A 23302-nucleotide genomic window follows, 5' to 3' on the forward strand; every position below is an offset into this window, starting at 1 on the left:
GTTAAGATCTGGATACGTTTGTATATTGGCATAATGTTTCGTTCCAAAATATGATTTCCTGATATCCCAATCCTTAAAAAAAAGCACACGTAGCCATATAAAATATCACACTTTCTGCCTGGGTCTATAATCTCCTGACACTGTTTTTGGTTTCAAGCTCCACCAAAAATGTTACCTTTCCTAAATCCACAGGGAGTAGAGTAAATATGGCGGATTTGCTTGTGTAATATAATGTCAGAGATAAGAGACAAGGGAATCTTGTCCCCGTCTAGTGTCCTGTGTGTGTTAAATTAACTTCAAACCGTCCGATGCTAATCCAAAAATCCATTAAGGGTTGTAACACACAGTTTGCCCAAGTGAAATCAGATTTACCTTTGGCTTTTTACTGATTTAGTCTTACATTAGCATCAAAGGTCAAGCAAGAAATCTATTGATAATCTGCCCAGCCATCTTTATTTTTTGACCTCTCAGCTGCCAAAGTGTATTTTCCATTTATCTAATTCAGATTTAGTGTCTACAATGAATCTTTATCAGCGTGGAAAATGTATTATACTTTATCCAGATTAGGGAAGAAACCTTTTTTTCACACATCTGAAATTGCATATTCCAATTACAGATTTTAAACTATTCCATGTCCCATTTTTTCATTTGAAGATGAATGTTTTTTGGAGCCACATAATCCAATAGAATCCTTAAAACACAAAGATCATGTTGTAGTCACGAGAGATGTTTCTCTTCAATGGAAACCGAAAATCAAATTGTATATTTCAAGATGATTCCATGCTCATTTTTTTCCAGTATTTCCAAGTGATATCTTAAAAAATATAAGCCCTTTCTTGTGCTGTACTTAATAAAAACGAGTCTGAGTGTTACGCAGAAAAGCTGACAAGTCAGCACGAGTCAGCACAAAATGTGGCTTCTTCTTCGACCATCATGGAAAAGAAAGTGCTTTCTGGTGAACACTCTGTCATTTGCGGTGGACTGAGGGAGCTCCTTCCGCTGTCATTGTCCTTTCCTGCTAAAGAAAAAAAGGGTGCATTAAAAAACTATTATTCATGATCAATGCAGTTTCAATCTTCTGGCAGGGAACAGTTGTCTTGTATTCTTGCAAACCTCTATATATACCTCTATATATTATACAATTTCAATGATAAATGGTTGATAAAGGATATAGGCACTTTAACAAAAACGTACACACTACATATTTTATATTGCAAAATCCTATAAAAGCTAAAATGTGGAGGAACTTGTAGAAACTCTTGGAAACTTGGGTATCAGGGGAGTCACCATTTGCAAACTGTCCCAAGATGACTTTCAGGTAATTTAACGGGACTTCCTAACACATTAGACATCATAACATGTCATTGGTTTTAGCAGTTAAAAAATATATTTAAAAACTGGGGTCAGACTCCATTAAATTATGAAATGCAGCAGAACCTTTGGGCTTTCTTTGCAATGACCTTGTCGAGGGCTGCACAACTCCTGTCCTCAAGGTCTACAAGCAGGCTGCGTCATTTGGATATCACATCTTAAGCACAGTTATCTAAACTAAACATGTATTAATTAACTTGTTTTCAGGAAAGAAGACAGCATTCCTGGCCTGTTTGTAGCCCTCAGGCACTGGAGTTGTGCAGCCCCGATTGAGTTAATTGGTACATAAACGAGTTTTGCTTAGAAATGTATTGGCCATTAATCAGAAACGGAACCTGTGGAAAATCACATTTACACACGCCTCAACACTTTGCACAGAATGCAGTGTAAGAATTTATTGAATCGGGTTAACTGGTATCGGCAAAATATTAACATAAATCCATTCTAGATTACTGATATTCTGTTTTTTGTATTGATCTAGGTTACTGATCTTTTGATTGAAAAATCCAGTCAACCACACGGCAAACTAATCTAACGTAATCCTGGATTAAATTCCCAATAGGATCGAGGCACAAACCAAAGTCAGGTCATCAAATCACAACGCAAGGAATTCAAGGATTAGAAGGGACTGTACTATAAGTAGGGTATATCGGCATACTTGCACTTGTCTCAATAGCAAAAAGTCAGCTCAAGCAGCTGTAATATATTAAGTTCGTATTAAATAATGTTTAATAATAAAAAAAACATTTTAACATATTTGTCCTTTACCTTTATTCAGTTATTTTCCTGCAAATTTCTACTGGAAAACTAATAAAATAAAAATTTGCCTAAATGAAGTAACTTTTGCTTTAACAGAGAATTTGTGATGTACCAGTAAGAACAGTACCAATTAGGGTGCTCGGATATTATGTTATTATGGGATATTTGCCCATTGACCCTGCCACCCAGAATTGATAAATTGAGATTTTACAGGTATGATTACAAAGTTGCCAGTCTACACGTGAACTCTTCTAGCTCAAACGAGATATGAGACCACAGCCAACATGCCTGGTTTTAAAATGAATATTATAGGTGAGGGAAGGGTTAATCTTAGTATAGATCCACCTAGTCTTCAAGTCATATCAGTGAACCAGGTATACGGATACTGACATTGGAATGCAGTAGGTTAAACCCCAAATCCTACATAGTTGGCGTAACTTGTGGGACTGGGTTTGGAACCTCTGACCTACATGAAGTAAAGGTCTTATTTTTGTTGTAAGTAAGGTTTAAGACAAACAAAGGGCAAGTGATATGGAGAAAGATGAAATATTATAGTAAAGAGGCCAGAGCTGGACGTATATCAAGTTCATGGTCATGATAAAACTTGAGTAATTACTCTAGCCTGTAACCATCTAAAATGTGCTGCAGATAACATAAAACAAGAACCAAAATACTTTGATATTTACCATCCTTTGTCATTCTCTCTTGTGTGTTATTTTTTGTGTAAAAGCTGCTCCTTCGTTGCATCTGAGCATCAGCAGAATTCGGTAGAATACTTGGCTCGTAAGACTTGGCTCCTTCTGTACTGTTATTGGCACTTGGAGAGAAAAAAATACATTTAATTGGTTTTCTAAAAACAGAAATGATTACAGGTAATTTTGGCAATGAAGTGATTAAACCCTACATATTACAGATACCTATATCCAGTGCATTGTTAGGCTTCCTATACTATGCAGAGACAAAGGCTCTACTCCATTTTTGATGTAGGTATTAAGAGGTGGTAGGAGGACATTTTTTAAAGAACCACTGTTAGAAATATTGAACGGCAGCAAATATTACAGTTTTTCTATGAACAAATAGATGGTAGTAGGTGGGAATATTCAAGGCCTTTGGCTTTCTGGTGGGATGCGATTTGTTTGTGTTGTGCAAAGCAAGCTAGACTCCTCTGGCAAATAAGAAAGGCCCTTGGACCAAGGGATGCGTAACTGCAGGGCTGCCAAATCACATCAGCCTGTGCACTAGGATATGGAAACACCGTGGCCTTTTTTACCCTTGAGGAGTAATTTGTGTCTTAGAATAAAATTCCAAATGAGAGGAGGTGTTCAATCTGTCTCCAGCTCACATTCCCCCACCCTTGAAGACCTAGGCACAAGCCAAGTGTTGAATGAGATAAGATTTTGAGTCCATACCAGCTTACACAGCTATATATAAATGGAGCACCATTAGCCATCACGTCCCCTCTCACTAAATGCGAACACCAGACAGGCAAAGTCCAGTTATCTTGATAACCACAAAACAGACATGAAGCAGTAACATAATGCACCAAACTATACTACTGTATATACATTATTATTATTATCATCATCATCATTATATGTTACCATCTTGTATGATGCATGAAAAGGTAACATCAGAAATGAATACAGGTTTCATTATGTTTGTGAGCTTTTAATACAAGCAGAACACTTTTAGCTGTGAATTGAAACAGTTCTAATCTCTGTGACAAATAAGCACAGATTCTGGCTGATTTGTAAATCAGTTCAGGTAAAATGGAACCGAATGCCGTGTTCCAAATATGTCATTCTGATTAGTCAGTTTAGCACCTGGAAGGAAAATATAATATTAACCATTTCTTGTTTAGGGAGAACATAATAAATAACAAGGTGCAATGTAACTAAAGATATACAGTACTTCTAATCAAAATACACAAGAATTAATAGAAGTTGAAAAACGAATGTGCTTAAAATATTATTGTATTGTTAAAAGAGGCATTTAACAAAGTCATATCACATTCACGTAGTATAGCAAAAAAAAAAAAACGTGACTTTGTTCCAAAAAATTTCCTTTATCTGACGACCCGGAGGCTGCCATTGCAGGCAGTCATGTCATTTTGGGTGACTTTCCCAACCAACAATGAGTTAATGTCAGTGCTGAAAAAGCTGTTTATCCAATGAAATCCTTTCCTCCGTAGACTTTTATTAGTCAGAGGGTCCGCCTTGATAATTGGAACTGAGCCATTCTGTTATTTACCACAGGCAGTATGATAACGAGTGTTTATAAATAAAATGTATAAATATAATAAAATGTTATAGCTGGTACTTTGTGAAGCCAGCCAACCCTCATATAACCCCATGATCCAGGCACTGCCTATTGTTTTTACCACAATGCCCACAGCCATTCCCACACATTCTCCCTCTGTGACACACCTTTATTTATAGCAAACAATGTAAACATTTGGGTATAATTATATTAACATATTTATAACAAAAACTTCATGGGGCTATCCCCTCCAACTATTAATTAACCCCGTGTTCGCTTAAAATCAACAAATACCAGTCCCACTTGAGGGACACCATCTACGTTGTTGGCAAGTACTGCGTTTTCCCCACCAGATGTAAACTGCACCAGCAGCTGGGGTCAGTACTACCACCCAGCTTCCCATTGGGACCCTGCCTGCTGGAAAGACCCACACCGTACACTCAAACCAACGTGGTCCCATATTTGAGATGGGCACCCCGCAACTTGGACAAAACTGTGTCCATTAATCCCACCAGTAACCAGGCCAGGAGGCTAAAATGTATAACTCTTTAAAACAACGGGAAGGGTGAGAGGGAAATGCTTCTGCTGACAAGTCTCTTTGCCGAAACTGGTTAATTAATTTCCACCACATCCTCAAATAACACATATATGTCTATTTTTTTTTGTTTTATTTTCCCATTGTTTTTATTATAAACCCACCTATCGTATCACTCGAACCCTCCCCACTGTCACCCACACTACTTTCCTGGGGTCATGCAAAGGACATTCTTACTCCCCCGCCCATCTAGGGTCACCAAAAGGGCAGCCTTGCTTCTTTTCCAAATTCATGGCGCCCTTCCTCATATCCTGCCTTATCCAGGGATTTCTGGACCTTGCTTCCTCCAAGTATATCATATCCACCAAAAAAGGACACAGCAAACCTCATCAATCGCTTCATAAAGGTCTGTGAAGGTCGAAACGCTGCCTGCTTGTGTTGGAATAAATTACCATTTCCATTGAAGAGATGTGCGGTGTCCTTTATCTGGTGTCTAGTAGATAAAGCCAAGATGACATAGCTAGGACACATACAATTAACCAATATGCAGCTGCCAGGAACACTTATATTGTGTAAAAATGTTAACTTTTAAAAAAAAGAAAACAGCAACAACCTTTTTAATGTGACACTAGTAATAACCGCTTCCAATGACAGTTCCCTTTCAAGGCATATTAAATGTTATAATAAAATTCAAACTATAGCATGGCAGGGCTCCACTTTCAAGCATGCAAAAGCCAACCACAAAACGCAGGAGATGCTCAACTACTACATGACCCAGGTGAGCTCCTGCCTCCTAGAAATGAATGGAAAGGAAAAACATGTGAACCCCTGGGTACGGGGATACATGGTGACCTGAGCCCTGCAGTATGGTGCCATGAGAATGTAATATAATGATAATATATCACTCTGGATAGGACAGAATAATGTCAAACCTCAAAAATACACTCATTGACTCCCTAACCAAATGTCTCAGCCGTTTCACATCAAAAGCTCCCATTCATCTCCACTATTAACCCTATTCTCAACTTTACTTTTTCCTATAAAATGCAATGGCTTAGACTGTTAGAAGCATATTCAATTCTAATTCCAATCAAAATAACGTATTAAAGACACTTCACATTTATCGTTCTCATAAAAAGCCCTGGTATTCATCCATTTCCCATTCATCGCAATTATCATTTAATAGGTTTTATTTTTAAAAAAATAGAAAGAAATTCAATTTACTTAACAAGGGATTAACAAAGCCTCTAATTAACCAGTCACTCATGATTGCCAATAGAAGATGAAACTGCTTGCCATCATATTTCACAGTCTAGAGTTTCCCAAATGAAAATGTATTAGCTCGATTTGACACATTTGTGTTCCTACAATGTTCCTACAGACTCTGTCAAGAAGATGCTGCTGTAGTTAATGGCCTGCCAACGCCAGTCAGTAAATCTGAGAATACTGACATTTCACCAGCCACTTCAGATAAGACCCTGGGATTTATGTTTTACATTCAATCTCATACTTTTCTATATCAGCCACTGCAGGTTTCCCCACATCCACAGACAATACATCTGTGCAAATATATCCTGCAAAACCATGAGCAGGATATTCTCTTTCTATGAGCAGAAGAAAAAGAAAAGTAGGGAAACATTAGAGACAAGTAAGAACATTGGCTTTCAACAGCCAGTGTATCACAAAATGCATTTGCAATTTAGCCATTAGTTTGAAGGGTTCGTAGAACCCATAGCCAAGATCAGTAGCAGAGAAGAAATATGTCTACTAGTAAAGGTACTTTGCACTTTTTATCTTATACAGACTTTTAGTACATATAGGTGTGACACCTTGTGACCTCCAGGAGTTATTTGGGATTATGTCTAGAAATCAACACCTGCTGAACCTGTTCAAGAAAAATATATATAACTCCATTGTGCCAATTAGGAGTCATCAGGAATACGAGAGCTCGCTACCTAAAGTTGAGGATCATTTAAGAAACTATTAGGCTGTTCTACCTACCAACGGTAGATGTGTCACAGTAGGGCGTTCATTAGTTTACATGGTTTGCACACTTGAATTTAGTCTTCATCCTCTACTCTTCTTCATTCAGAAATAAGAGCAATTCTCATGTAATCCCAACCAAACATAGGATTTGACTGAAGAGAAGAACCATTTGGCCCATCTAGTCTGCCATTTTCCTGATATAGAGACTTCGTCCTGTCTTATATTCAGGATCGCTTTATGCCTTTCCCATGCATGTTTAAATCTCCCCGCTGTATTATTCTATACCCCTTTGTGATGGAAAGCTGTTTCATTTATCTACCAACATCTCAGTAACGTAAAACTTCCTTACATCTAAACCCCTGACCCTTTAAGATTATGATTTCTACACTTCAATGGGACTAATCTCTGTCTGAAGATATGTGATTTCCCAAGAGGAGGGCTAAATTAGCCCTTTATATTGCATAGTTAAATCTGCTAGATTAAAAAACATAAAAACTTTGACACAAATAAATTCACCCTGTAGGACTGCCACAAAAAATTGGTGCATCCAAGAAATGCGCAATTTTCTTGAATCCAAAAAATATGTGTTTTGATAACTTATATGACAGTCTTTAGTAAAAAGACACCAAAACAGACAGTAATTGAAAAAGCCAGTCTGATAGCATTACGCTGCATTTATTTATAGAGCACAAGTGGACTCTGTAGTGCTTTTCCAATAGCAGGAAAGTGAAAAATCGACAATATAACATTAAATTGGACAATAACATTGAGGCCTGTTGAGAACTACTGGTGCAAAAGGATCAGGGGGTCCTGCTTTTGAGAGCTTACAATCTAATTGCAGTCTAACTTGGAGAACAACGTTCAATGATTAAAATGATATAATTGTACGCACACTGGTAGCTCTGCAAAACAAGGTACTTCACTGTGCAACCTAACCATGTATTCAAGTGTAAATATGATAATTCAATTTTTATGATAGATTTTATGTGGACAGTTTGTGCTTTCAACTGAAAAATTGAACTGAAAGGCAAGATAGATTATGAAAAATGAAGTGTGATTTTTACAGATGCTTGTGATCTCTTAAAACGCACTTAATGCAATAAACAAACTTCAAGCTGTTATATCGACGGTACGTGTTCTTCACAGTAAACGGATCATGGGGGAAAACAAATTGATGTTTTGTATTTGTAAAATGTAAGAAATAATACAGATTGACATAATTAACATCCTATTTCCCCTAAGCACACTTACTTGAATGCATTACATTATGCTCACCATGGTTTCTGAAAAAAAGACAATTTACGCAAATTTTTTTTCCCCTTAAATCTGTTTTTTTATTTTTATTCAGCCAAAACTGTTATGATAACTAAATAAAAGCTGAAACAAAGCAGCCATTAACCTAAAAAAAAGAGTAAGGCTAGCACTAAAAACAAATAGAAAACAAAAAGTTATAGACATGCAGTATATGCTGATGCAAACAATTATTATTAGGTGTAATATCACCACAATAAGGTTTTCAGCATACCAATGTAATGCATGAACTAAGCAAGGACAGAATAGGATAGAATAGCTATGGATCTTTACAAAGGGTAGGAGATCCTACGCATAGCCGACATTTTGGAGGATCTCACACTGGGTGTCAGCCTATTCTGTCCTTACTTTGTTCATGCATTACATTGGTATGTTGAAAACCTTTGTACCTTGTATTTTGGTGATATTACACCCAGTAAACATTGTTTGCATCGGCATCTATGTCTATTACCTTGCATTTTCCATGTAGTTTGAGTGCTCCTTTTTTTACATTTTTGCTATTAATGGTGCTTGGAGGGCCCCTGTAGGTTTTTGCACTATTGTTCTATATATTGTTCTATATGTGCTAAAACCATTTGAAGTGCAGTTCTGGCTTCCTATTTTTGTACTTCCCCTTTAACTAACAGACTTTCAGCAAGACAGCAGGCATCTCTCCATATCGAACCCATTAGATATGCTTAGAATACACCGTTTAAGGTTCATTGCATGAAAGTTCAAGTCTTAATGACCAGGAACAAAAAACAGATGGTTACTCTTTTTTTCTGCAATGATGCATAGCATCGAGCCCTCTGTATATGTGCTATGTATATAATTAATTTCAGCACAAAGGATGATGTCCATCCACGGCTTAACCTTTTTCTGACATCAACTTGCTACAGTTAATAACGATCATGACGATAAGGTACTGTCAGAAAGAATGGAGGGTGTAGCAAAGGGGGCACCAAATCAAAAAAGCACAGGAAAACTCACAGTTAAAAAACCTGGTATATTAATGTTAGATATCCCACAGGAACTCATTAAACAAGCAACACAAAAATATACACCATATTTACACTAACAAACAGATAATTGTTATTTAATTTTCATATTATGCTCAATACAAGACTAATTTGTTGATGTCACGCATACAATATCCTTCCCATGAAAAAGCAAGCACTGCATTGCATTCCGTTACATAAATTATCCACAGGCTGCTTTCAATACAACTCCCATGACCCTCAGCAGGCTTTCAGATGGTCAAATTGTTCAGGGTTTGTATAAATCTTGCTAATTTTAATTTATAAAGATGGTTCTTCGTAATGGATTTACAAACCATATTTGATATCTGGAAATATTTCAGGATACATCGTCCTATCATGGCAGAAAGGGTTATCATCAAATGGTTGGGGATAGAAGGCATTGGACACATCCTAAGGGTAAGATGCAAGATCACCAAGGAGTTTAAACAAGAATAGGATCTCAAGTGGCTCCTATAACCAGGGAAACTTGCTAAAAATGCTGGGCAAATATACAGTATCTATATCGATATAGAACAAATCTCATTACCTTTATATCACTTGTCATCCATTCACAAAATGTTAGATCAATCTTGGGTTACACAATTATTGGTTTCACTTGACTGTCACAATGTCTCATGAGGAGTCAAGGACAATCATTCACTTAAAGTGTTCATCACTTTAATGACCTCTAGCAATGACACCACATACCTATTGACTGAAATTGAACTGTACCACATATACGTTTCAGTGCTGCATGTTCTTTTCTTGGAAAGTGGCCCGGATGGGAATTGTAACATGTTATATATATATATATATTGTTTTAAATGCTGCTTCCTCACAGTGTTCTATAGTTCTGATTTCATTTGTGCGTGATATTCCTTTGCTTGAACAAGTTCAACTCATTGTGCAGAATTCACTACAACTGTTTTAGATGAAATAAACTTGTGTTATGTCCTTGAAACCCTGAGCATCACTAAACATGTAGAATGGTTAAAAGTAATTTCTTGCTGGGTTACTGGATTGTTTTGTGTCGATTGGCGGTCTCCCGATCTTGCCTTGGATAGATTCACGTATGATAAGCGTTACACTTGCAGGAGATGACGCTGAGCTTTAAATACCGAGTTAGGTAACTGGAGTTTGGGGCACCAAGATTAATTTGTTGCACCATCTGGCAGCTGTATCGAGATCGGTCACAGAGAGTGTCATTGAATCTAGTGTTACTCAGGGCTAAAACTCTTGTTCATACTGTATGTGCATATATAGATCAGTGGTTTTAAACATAAGGACCACAAACAGGCAAGGAATTCTATGCATCTCTATGTGGATTTCTTTTTTTGAGATGCCTGTGCTGAGGCTGTGATATTCAAAAAGTGTGGCCTGTGTGTTTCTCAGGGAAAGAATCCACTTTTATAGATCCTTTCTGCAAGGCAAGGAGTTCTAGAAATACTCCCTGGTGGCATTCATACCATCTGTCCTCACACAACCCAAGCAGTTTTTATCCTTCAGTAATATTGCATAAAACAGTTCTTTACACTGATGGACTGGAATAAAGTAGTTGTCAACTATTGAATGCAGCTCTCTGATCATGTACACCTAAGGTTAACAATCTTAAACAAAATGTAGCAGATATTTTGAACTAGGGCATATACTTGGTGTATGGTAGGCCATGAGTCCATGGTTGATCATTGATGTCTCTTGCACACGAGGTCCAGGCAAGGACTGGTCATAACACGACTGGATACTAACTGCTTCTACCTCTCTAGCGGCAGATCGGGCGCTGCAGTATCTGGCCGCTAACTTGGTTCTTATAAATCACAACCTGGGTTTTCAACCAGGCATGACCCTTGTGAAAACGTGCCCTATCTATAATGTAAAGAAATTACTGGCTAAGAAACCTGATTTTTGCCTTTTGCTTCCGGTATGCACTACGAAAGACAAATGACTAACAGAAAAATAACTATTGTTAACTGAATTATTCAGGTCAGCTCGGAATGTAGCAATGATTCCTTTGTGTTATCAGCTATATGAATTAATACATAATATCATTATTAATAATGATCCTGTTTTATTTATAGAACTGTACACAGCAACTTCCGGGCAAAATAAGTCAGTAGATTAAGTTCCCTAATAGGAAATCATATAAAAGAAAGCGTATATATATACAAGTTTAAGGCAAAGGTTGAAGTGACAGCTCTATATGTTAGTGTGGTTTCTAGTATATCAGTAGTAACAGGGAAGTTCATTATCAAATTGATGGCATAATTTTTTTTATTTAATTCTGGGAAAACATTGCAGATGATGGTTTTTCTGGACAATTTTAATGGAGAATGATTACTCTACAATCTCTCAAGTTATTGAATTTTGCGTCACTCAAGGGCTTTCGTGCCAGAAAAGGTATGATCAATTCTCCTACCCTCCTTTCTTAAGGGATGGCTTCTCCAGGCTAATAATGAGCTGCCATGTCTTGTGACAGATATCATAGCCTTGGGTCACCATTCCTCCTGCCTTGTCTTGCTATGTGAAATAGATCAAACACATATTAATCTCCCAGGCTACTCCACATAGACAATTACAATGAAATCACAGGCCATATTTGTTAAAGTGAAGGATGTTAAAAAATATAACTGTTTGTTCTTTTTTTTTCTTCCTTTGTGTATCTACATTGCCTCTGTGTAACAGAGAGATAAGAACACAGAGAAGAAAGAGGGATTTGAAGCAGAATTATCTCATAGGGGCCGCTGCTCAGAATGATATCAGCTGATCACTGTGTAGCCACCAATTCATCACCCAATTCTAGGCAGTGGTGTATATGAGCTTAGTAAAAGAGAGAAGGTCACAAAGATTATTTTATACTCAAACGCTGTATGGTTGAAAGTGACCTTTCCATATGCTTCGTTCCCATTGTACAAAACAATTGCATGTTAAAGATAAAACTTATGGCTGGTACACGATTCTCATCTTGTCCTACTAACAAAAGTAAATGTATCAATATGACTTCAATTACCATATTTGCGCGATTATAAGATGACCCCTCAAACTCAGGATCTTAATGAAATAAAAAAAGTTCTGACTGTAAGACAACCTTGTTGAAAAAAAGTAAAACTCACTCTCTTACACTCTCTCTAAAACTCACACTTCCTCTCTCTCTCATGCTCTACATTCTCTGCTGACCGCTTCCGTGTCCCTGTCTCCTTCCCACAGCTCTGCTTCTTGTCTTGCCTCTTCTTGTTCTCTCTTCTTTTTTCATCCGCTTCTCAGCGTGTTTTCTTTTTTCATCCGCTTCTCCATGAACCAGCCCTTTCGGAGAACTTCCTCAAAAGGGCGGTTAGAGGAATAGGGGGGCAGCTGTGTACATGGCTCCACCACTTTTCCTCTCTGTCTAGAATAATGAAGACAGATTTGTGGAGAAAGAGAAGCATTTCTGCATGAGAGTGAGTGAGTGAGTGAGAAAGCATGAGTGAGGGTGAGTGACAGGCCACTAGGCTTAGTCTGCTGTGCAGTGGATCTGAGGTAAATAACAACCTCAATTATAAGATGAGTTTGTTTCTTCAGATTATTTTTTCTAAAGTTTTGGTAGCCAACCTGTAAAACTAGAGGGTCAGCTGAAATGTAAGGAACTTCAACTTACATTACAGGATAGTAGATAAGTGGGACAGCCTCCCAGCAAAGGTGGTATAGGATGCTTTATAGGCATCTGGCTATAAACAAACTAAGACGTTGTTGGCTGATGGCTACTGATATTCTAGGCTGTCTGCAAGTGATGTGATGACTCAAACCCAACATATGTTTCAGTTTAACAGATCTAATACACCCATAAGGTAAGTTTGTCAATTTGTGTTTTGTGGATACCTTTGTATTTAAGATGTAGACGAGTCCCTAGCAAGGTCTGCCTGGCAGTTGATTGAACCTATACACAAAATAAGTTTACTTATTCCAATATGTGCAATTTCCAGTGAACACCAACCCATACCCATCTACAATGCTAATTGGTACAATGGACATGGTTGAAGCATTATTTTGCAATGTAGCCTTCAAATGGTAATTAAATGATTATTGCATTATCTCACTCTATAAGGAACACATTCATAGCATACATAGATGTAATAACTGCAGAACCTTTTCTACACTTAGTAAATTATCCATGCTCTTTATATATAATAACCTCCATTAGGAAACTACTTTCTAAAATAGCAAACCCAAATAGAACCACGCAGTTATATATAATTCACCTCAGTACGGGTTAATATACTCACTTATCCCATATTTGTTTGATAAGAGAAAATAATAAAATCATCATTCACCTAAAAGCACAGCGCGGAAAAATCTCTCCAAGTGTGCTAGGTTCTTATCAGGGTGGCCCAGGAGGCAGAGGCGCTGCAAGCTGAATGATTATATCCCTGCTTCAGGGGAAAGGTCCTTTAGTCAGCTGTACATCTCTATTACCTTCCTCTACAATCTAGAAAAGAATAAAGCAACTAGCTAGAGACAGGCCAGGCAAAACATATACAAAAACAGTACAATACTCATAGATAAAAGAATTGTTTGAATTCATTGAAATACCCCCGATTCTTTATGCATCCAAGGAGACCGCACAAAGGCTGCGTTCTTCACCATTAAAGTACTGGAAAAATATACTGAATTGGAACGATGGGGGTACGTTCACTTAACCACTAGAATCCAAAACGAAAGGGTCTTTTTTTCCTGGGATTAAAGACAAGTACTAGGAATGCTAGAACTGGTCCTGCATCTAATATAAAGTATTAAGGCACTTCAACTGGATATATGCATTTAAATGAGCAGATTAGCCGGTAGCCATGTATAAAAAACCCCCCAAACTACATTATAGGAATGCTTCCCAATTGCAACTTTTATATTCAAACAAATCCATTGTTTCCCCTTCGCAAAGTTTTGACATGCTAATTACAAGCGATTCTTTAAAGCAAAATAAAATAAGGACATTAAATGTCATTCACAGTGGCGAGCCTGGCAATTGTGTTCTTCTAGCGGCTTTCAGAATTCTGAAGGCCACGTGTTTAATGGGTACAAACTACATGGGGAGCGGCAGTACTGTCACTCAGTGTCATAGACAACGAGAAAACAGACCAGTAATGAAAGAGGAAGAACACAATACAACGCAGAAAGAGAAGCTTATTTTAGTCTAGACATAAACAATGCAATTTAGAACATTAAAGTATACCACTTTACTTGATTTCTCATTGTTTCTCGAAGAACTGATGTAAACCAGAAAACAAATACTCGAGATATATAAAATATAACTGAAATACAAATTCATATTCAATATTCAGATTGTGTATCTTGCATAATGGTCCTTAGTCATCATCTATGAAAAGAGATTGGCAACATTTCATTTTGCTATTTCTTTCCAGTATTTTTTTATTTTTATTTTGTGAAGTTCTGTAGCCTGAGTTAGCAGGGAAACAAATGTTATTTATTTAACTCGATACACTCTTCCAGAGAGTTCGGCTTCTGAGCTCAAAAGCTTTATCAAGAGAAAGCCATAGACCGAGTCTCATTGAACTCAAATTCCTCATGTCAAAGAGGTATTGGCTTTGTATTGTGGAAAACAACCAGGGTAAATCATGTTCTTCAAGCTGCTTCTTCCTCTCAAGTGGAAACACATTAACATGTTGATGTACTTGGTTAATCAGAAAGTAGAACTGTATTCACAGCTTCTGGTACCTCTCAGGGAGTTGCTAGGGACACACAGAGGTTTCGTCCTGATACACACAATCCCGTGACAGCTTACCTTTGTGCTTCTTTTCTTAAAGGCACACATAGCCTTTTAGTATGTAGGCCAGTTGAGGAGATCAGGGATCTCACCTGTAACCAGCTTAAAGGGTGCAGCACACTGGGGGACTTGATCACCCAAGAGGACAATCTGCCCACACACACCAGTTTAGCTGCTGGATCTGACAGTCTAGGACAGGATAAGTCACTGCCTCTGAATGTATTGTTCTTCCTTCCATATTTGAGTTAGAGATTGAGTTTGTGTCGTCAAAGATGACAATGTTCTGTGTGTTTGTGTCAGTGTGACAAATCAATGTCAGTAGGAGTGAACATGAGGCTAGGACCCACAACTATGAGCTGCTGGAGGCCAGTGCTTAATCTGTTATGGAAGTTTTATGGTTGCTGTTGGTGACCTAGAAAGATAAATGGGGTGTCTCCAAGTGCTTTCAAGCAATATATAGTTTGTGGGGTTTATTGTGACTCCTCCATGTTTTTTTACACCCCACGCCCCTTGAAAGCCACCATCCTGACACCAGTACTAAGCCACCATTCTTTGCCACAACCATACACCTCTTTTATTTATACATCCTCTTTTACATCCTGAAAACCACTTACCTTTAATCACTGCTATAACAGAGATACAAGAAAGCTACAACTCTATCTTGTATGAATAATTGTTTCAATTATCCATATCATTCCTTTAAATTGTAATCTCACAAGTGGGACCCTTATAAGACCACCATTCTTGTCAGGCTGGATGGGAAGTTCACAGGCAGGGTTTTCAACTCCTGTTGTGTCTGTATTTTGTTAATGAACATTTGTTATGTATTAAATTGTACATTGCTGCGTAGTAAGTTGGCGCTTAGTAAATGAAAGGTAATAATAATAATGTTTCCATCATTTTTAAATATTATCGAAATAAGAAATAAAGCAATCCAGAATATTCTTGTGAATCTGGACTAGAGCCAACGAAGCTGAAAGTACTTATGCCAAAAAGAGTGCACTGTGGTAATGATGCAAATCTCAGATCTTCATTAGCACCTCCAACCAGCAATCTACTAAAACTTGGAGAATAATTGATGTAATTTCCAAGTTAGTACCATGCAATTCTTCTGAAGTTCTTTTAAGTATCACTTCAAATAAGTATATTATGCTAAATATTGGTGCTTCATTATCCAGATGGGCACTGCAGAACCTACTCTTCACCCTCTGAGAATCAGGGTCTGAACTTGTGGTTGAACTAATGCTGTCAAAATTGTAAGAATGGGTCTATGGAGCAATTACTATATAAGTAAAATGAACATTTTATGAGTACCCTGCATTTCAGTATGGATGCTCATGGAATGGTAAAGCTGGCCCAAATCCCATACATAATTAAAATAATGTGACAGAATACAAATTTCTATTTCACATTCTCACCTATAAATGGCCCTGATCTGTGATTTTTCAACTATTAGAAACATTACATGTATATTAGACGTTTTCACATATACATTCTGTCGCAATGAGACTCCTTAAGAGTTATCAGTACACAAGTTGACGCTAATGTAATTTGCTGCTATTGAGCCCTATAACTATGGTATTTATTACCAGGCATGCACAAGGTGTTTCATGTTATCATATCAGTTGATTATTTCCTCCACGTTCTAATCATGTGACAGCTGGTCTTTCTGAATATCCATAAGGACACATACAGAGACACAACAGTGTAGATCCAGAATTAGATACATACACAGAATGGGAGGTTCCTGATTTTTTTTTTTATTAGGTAAACTGATTTTTAATACTCACTGATTTTTGGTGTAGCAAACACCAAACAAAGTGTTCTTCTAGAGAAAATTATTAAGGTATAAAATACACATAGTATAACTGTAAGACAGCCCCACGAGCAGGAGCCAGGATTTGCCCCACTAGTAATGCCGGGTCATGTGTTGGACACACAAGTTGGCACGTGGGTCTTGTTGAGCCCTGTTGTAGAATACGACCCACACTGCACTTGGAAGACTAACATTAGGTCAAATTCTAACGCTTACATAACTTCTGGCTTAATTAGATTAATTGGCTAATGATCTGCCATCAGGATTTTGTTGAGCTTTGTTATAAGACATGAGCCATATTGTACTAAAAATAGAAACCTACAACCAGTAGAAATTCTCATAAAGATGCTTACAGAACTTCTGACTTAATTAGATAATTCGGCTAATGACATTAATCACAGATGTAGCTGAAAACTGGCCGTTTTCTGAGCCTCCAAAGCCAGCCTGTATTTACAATTTTCTAGAACTTTGTGCCCGGTTTCAGATGAATTCTGAAGAGGTGACGCAACCTGGCATGGAATCTCTTGATGCTTTTCAGAAGTGTGATCAAAACACAGCTGTTATGAACTGATCTTCGAAAGGCGTTGTGTATATTTGCAATTTCACACAACAAAGAGTCTATGATTATTTTTCTTTTTTGCTCCGATTAAAAAATAAAACCCAAACTGAATTTTAATCACAAAACCATCTCTAGCACCAAAAATAAAACAGCCACAGAAAAGAACACTTAGTAATAAAACATACTTTTATATAACAGCTGCCTTAGATAAGAAGTTTCAATAATTAAAACACATCCCAGGCCTCCCTGGTGGGACCATTAATTATAAGTATCCAGTCTGACTAATAACAGCAAAAATCCATCATGCCTTAGGCTAAGTCTAGTTAACTTTGAATATTACTGTGCTTTTTTTTAATCTCCAAGCTTTAATTTAGCCTAACTTTTCTTATACCAGATGGAAAAATGGGAAATGTTCAGCTACAATCCCCTTTACTGTGCCTTAAAGCCACATTATTCATCGGCACAATGTCATCATGCATTTCACTTTTAGCATATCTTATTAGATTCATAAAATAGCCTTACGCAAAAAATCAGTTTAGGACTATAGAAAAAAAGCTTTTACATTTACAGTTTTCTTCAGAAGACATGTGATTAATTACCTTAGTACTTATTTATCTTATGCCACTGAAATTTCATACGCAAGAAAACATTGACTGGATGTAGATTTTTATGCTCACCTTATTTTTGGGAATAACGTTAATATGTGTGCACAACAAGCTTACAAATTTGATGATGAAGTCCCACGTCCCACGTCTTTCAAGGAGACAAACACTATATGGACAAAAGTATTGGGACACCTGACCATTACACCAATAAGGACTTTTATGACATTTGCATTCTAAATAAATAGACATTAATATGTAGTTGGTCCACCCTTTCCATATGCAGAAAGGGATACACCAAGACATTTTGGACAATTCTAAGCTTCCGACTTTGTGGGAACAGTTTGAGGAAGGTCTTTTTCTATTCCAGCATCACTGTGCCCCGGTGCACAAAGCAAGGTCCACAAAGACATGGTTGGATGAGCTTGGTGTGGAAGAACTTGACCGGCCGCACAGAGCCCTGACCTTAACCCCATCTCAAACACCTTTGAGATGAACTGGAATGGAGACTGCAAGCCAGACTTTCTCGTCTGGCTTGCAATGCTCTACTTGATGAATGGCCAAATATTCCCACAGAAACTCTCCAAAATCTTGTGGAAAGCCGTCCAAGAATAGTAGAAGCCGTTATAGCTGCAAAGGGGGGGACCAACTACATATGAAAGTCCCTATTGGTGTAATAGTAGCACATGTAAAGTTGTGACCCCTGCAGTATGAGGAACATTTAAGCTCCAAAAAAAAATATAATCACTTACTCAGTAATAAAACCTGACACAGAATTGCTGTGGATACTACATAGGCAAAAACCTTTACTGAACCTATATTGTTTTTGCCAACAATATTCATTCTTGTTACCCATAATCTTACAGAATGAAGATGACAACAAATCAACAGGTTCTTTATAAATTGGTCTGTGGCCACAGAAATTACTGCAAAAACATTTCCTGAAAAAGCCCTATACTTTTTCAGGTGTTCATTTATGTGTTCTAAACTTCTCTCTGAAGAAAGCAGGGTTACAAGTAGGAAGAAAAGAATGTGTATTGTATTTTACCCTTTAAACATTGAGCGATGCAAAACCTCCTTTAGAAATGTAAATTTTCATGAACCATTTGCCCAGAAAAATGAAGTATGATACATTTCTTCCTCAATCAATATGGAAGAAAATGTGATCTTTTATCTATGAATCATCAAGCTGTAGAAGTATAAAGAAAAATCAATGCAAAGTCTTTTACCTTTACTATCTAACCCCAATAAAAAAAGGAAGACTATATATTTTTAGTACGCTCAAGGTCCTTCTGTCATGTTAATGGCGCACTGGAAGGAGTTCACAAATAAAAAGACTATAGAAAATAATGCAAGATCTGCCTGCTATAGTGTGTTGCCTTTCTTTGTAGATAAATATGTGCCAATGTATACGTTACATGGGTCTTTTACATGTCCCTAGCCTTCATGTGGCCTCACATCTGCTTTCCGGCCATTTTCACAATTATCAGGGCAAAAAGGACAGCTTTTTCATCACATGCAAAAGGTCTTTTCAGGCAGAACATCAATGAAATGATGATAGGTTCGTAGAAAAGCCTTACTGGAAATGTGGAAAGTACACTTTTAGAACTTTAGGTGGAGACATACACATAAGGACTAAAGGTATGTCACTTTTTGAGCCCTTACCAGTTGCTACACCTTGCTACCTTGTTGGCATATTCTTGCCTAGGTTGACTAGGTCTAGGGTGGCTGATCTGGGTGACGGCAGCTCCTGGGCTTCTACAATTGGGACAGACTGGTTTTCCGAGTGAACATACAGTATCTATCCCCTGCATGTAAATCTTGCCAACCCTTTCTGACTTCTATACTTGCAATGTACTGTATAATATCAAAAACATGTTATAATTCTGTAAAGAAAACAAATTCATGTAGAGAATGTGCTGGTACTCTACAAATAAAATGTGACATAGCTGTTTCACTTGGTTTTACAAGTCGAAACCCTCTCCTACCACACTGCTTCAAAAGGTACAGCCCTCTCCTACCACACTTCTTCACAAGGCAGGTCCATCTCCCACCACATTTCTTCACAAGGCAGGTCCCTCTCCCACCACGTTTCTTCACAAGGCAGGTCCCTCTCCCATCACACTGCTTCACAGGGCAGGTCCCTCTCCCATAACACTGCTTCACAGGGCAGGTCCCTCTCCTACTACACTTCTTCACAAGGCAGGTCCCTCTCCCATCACACTGCTTCACAAGGCAGGTCCCTCTCCCACCACACTGCTTCACAAGGCAGGTCCCTCTCCCATCACACTGCTTCACAGGGCAGGTCCCTCTCCCATCACACTGCTTCACAGGGCAGGTCCCTCTCCTACCACACTTCTTCACAAGGCAGGTCCCTCTCCCATCACACTGCTTCACAAGGCAGGTCCCTCTCCCACCACACTGCTTCACAAGGCAGGTCCCTCTCCCATCACACTGCTTCACAGGGCAGGTCCCTCTCCTACCACACTGCTTCACAAGGGAGGTCCCTCTCCCACCCCACTGTTTCACAAGGCACAGCCTTCTTATACCATATGACTTAACAAGGCAACACATAGTCCTTTCCCCAAAAAGTTAGCAAAACATATTTCCAGATGATTCCATTATTCTGTAGTGATATATTGTGCAAGATGATGATGATGTTGAGCAATTATGGGCTGTTTATGATTTCTAGGACAGTGCTATAATTACCATTATGATTCACTTCGTACTAGGGTTTACAAGGCTTTAAGTGTAAGCTGCGTATAATTGAGTTGGTAAACTCTGTAATGCACATTTATGTTTTCAAATTACAATATATGTGTTTAGGAAAATGCTAAGGATAATGGTGCATTGAGATTTTAGATAAGAAAAGGCTGCAGAAACAGTGACATAATCTTGTAGCAATCTGAGAATCGTTGGCTGTGATATGTCATTTACTGCATCGTACAGGATTTAAGATTTATTGCCTAGATTGTGTCTAGATATAGCTAACCAATGGAGAAATCCCTTGAGCTGCATCACATAATGCAAAATAACCTACATAATAACTTTGTGTATTTGCCCCAGTCTCCCTGATAATTATGTGTAATTTTCATGTCCCTACAGAAATCTCACTATACACAACAGTTCTCTAGTTCAATTAATGATGCATAATTATCAACCTTATGTCAAACGCTGCAGTATTCCACTTATTATCATACATATTAATTGAAACAAACTGGTGGATAGGACTGTTGTAGAGGTAAACTACATACACTACCCCTAACTATATGAAGAGGAGGCATGAAGAAGTGTACCCAAAGCTCTGAGAACATGTTCGTTGAATGGGCAAGGATAATTCCTGTTGAGGTTGGAGAATACACTAACATGACAGTAATATTTCACAATATTCATTACAATGTCTTATTTTTAAATGTTTACTTTCAAAATCACTTACAAGTAAATTCTCAGTTTGATACAACTTGATTGTTGTATGTTTGGTCACCCTGCTTATAAAGCATACCGTTCTTGTATAAATTGTTAAATGGCATCAATCACACAGGTGCAATTCCCCATGTCACCTGTCACTGCTGTTGCAAAAGCATCAATCACACAGGTCTTAAAATAATCGCGCTACTGTTGCTTAAGTTTAGGAAGAATCACAACTTTCTCAAGACTAATAAATGTTGTATATGATATATTGTACCCTAAGATCCCAATATATCATGTACTGTATGCTATGTTACATGTATGTCAGAATAATTAGGTACAAGGAGGCCTGATACAAAGTCTCACATTTTCCAAGGTTTTCCTACTTGATCAGTTTAGCTGTGCTAAGAATAGTGACTTCAAGCAGTAAACAACAGCTTTAACCCTGCAATCCGGTGGGTTTTTTTGTTTTGTTTTTTAAACATTGACATTATATATTGGGGGTTTTTTCAGGACAAGAAGGGCTTTCTTTAGATACCATTATTTTGGTGACACTGACAAAAACACTCCACATTTGGGACATGAGCAATCCAGATATTGAAATTGGAATTTAGACATTTGGTCATCTTTGAACCCGGCCAATACAATTGAGATCATCAAACCATACATATTTAAAATCTAGACACTTCATGGTTATTTCAAATGCTAGTATTTTAACTCTTCCCATGCCAACATTTTTGGGAAGATACAATGCTAATTTTAGGACTTACTCATAAAAATAAACTTTTTTTTACATTTTGTTTGAAATGGATGGTTCCCCTGATGGTGCCATCACTGGAGAATTATTTTGATTATTTTTTTATAACTATTTTTATTTATATATCTTACTAATCACTTGACATGGATGGTTGAATGCAGTACCAGTATTCAACCTGCAGGGGAGACACCCTCTTAAAGAATGCAGCCATCTTGCAAGAGGCAACATGCGTCTCGCTATGGTGCTAGTGATCGATCTCCTGAGCAATCACAGTACGTCCTAGGGTGGGTTTTCAATGTCACTACATGACTGAATATTGAGGCATTTCAGCAAAACTTTTCATTAAAGTGGAAGATCACCATTAATGTTCTATTAGTTCTAGCTATTAATATACAAAAAATGTCCAGATAGTTAATTCACCTCTGAAGTGATGGATAGCTTATGTCTATTAATATAAAATACATGCAGGATGGGATAATATGATATAAGCTTTTATTTATTAATAGCTAAAATATATCAAAATAAGTAATGTAAGGATGCTTTACTTTACCAATAGGCTAGTAGATAAAAGGAACAGTCTCTCGTCAGAAATGGTAGAGGTTAATACAATAAGGGAGTTTAAATATGCATGGATATGATAGGCATAAAGCTATTCTGAATCTAAGGCAATACCAAGGTTTGAGTTGTTACATTGGGAAACATGAGTAGACTAGATGGGTCAAATGGTTCTTATCAGCTTATCTTTCATTCTGCACATAAAACTGGCAACCAACGTATCTTTGGCAGGACAAGCCAAGTCATCACTGCGTCAAAGCAGTAACAGTCATCTAGATATAGTGAAAGTATAACTGATGTGTAACAGAATATAAAGATGGTGGGGCTTTCTTCATTAAAATAAAATATGCTGTCTTATAAGACAATGTACTACTTAAAACTCCTTAAGTAAAAGTCCACTGCATTATGTGTAACAAGCACCATTATAGCATCATTCTATTTCGTGTTTAATTGGACATTGAATGTACTTCGTTGACTTACTTGTTCTGATGGCGAGCACCTTTAAGGTGGGCATGATACTGCTCAACTGAATTTAGGACCATGTTGCAAGTGTTACATGAGTAGCTACTTCGCAGAGCTGGAAAAAGGAAAAGAAAAGAACCATAAACCAGTTGGACAAGCAGAGGTTAGATAATTG

The 23302-nt window shown here is 37.6% G+C and overlaps 1 protein-coding gene across 1 annotated transcript in view; it reads right to left on the bottom strand.

The window, feature by feature from the left end:
- Nucleotides 1-890: 890 nt before the first annotated feature.
- LOC149277636 (zinc finger matrin-type protein 4-like) overlaps nt 891-23302 on the bottom strand; it is a 109175-nt gene continuing 86763 nt past the window's right edge. The window contains exons 8-13 of the mRNA XM_089502680.1: nt 23146-23242; nt 8162-8193; nt 6435-6528; nt 5310-5444; nt 2817-2947; nt 891-1015 (exon numbers count right to left, since the gene is read on the bottom strand). Of these exons, the coding sequence (XP_089358806.1) occupies nt 891-1015; nt 2817-2947; nt 5310-5444; nt 6435-6528; nt 8162-8193; nt 23146-23242 (614 nt within the window). The remainder of the gene's footprint in view (nt 1016-2816; nt 2948-5309; nt 5445-6434; nt 6529-8161; nt 8194-23145; nt 23243-23302) is intronic.

The sequence above is a fragment of the Sceloporus occidentalis genome, unplaced genomic scaffold, assembly GCF_023333645.1.
Source record: "Sceloporus occidentalis isolate IW3139 unplaced genomic scaffold, rSceOcc1.0.p SCAF_208, whole genome shotgun sequence".
NCBI classification, from domain to species: domain Eukaryota; kingdom Metazoa; phylum Chordata; class Lepidosauria; order Squamata; family Phrynosomatidae; genus Sceloporus; species Sceloporus occidentalis.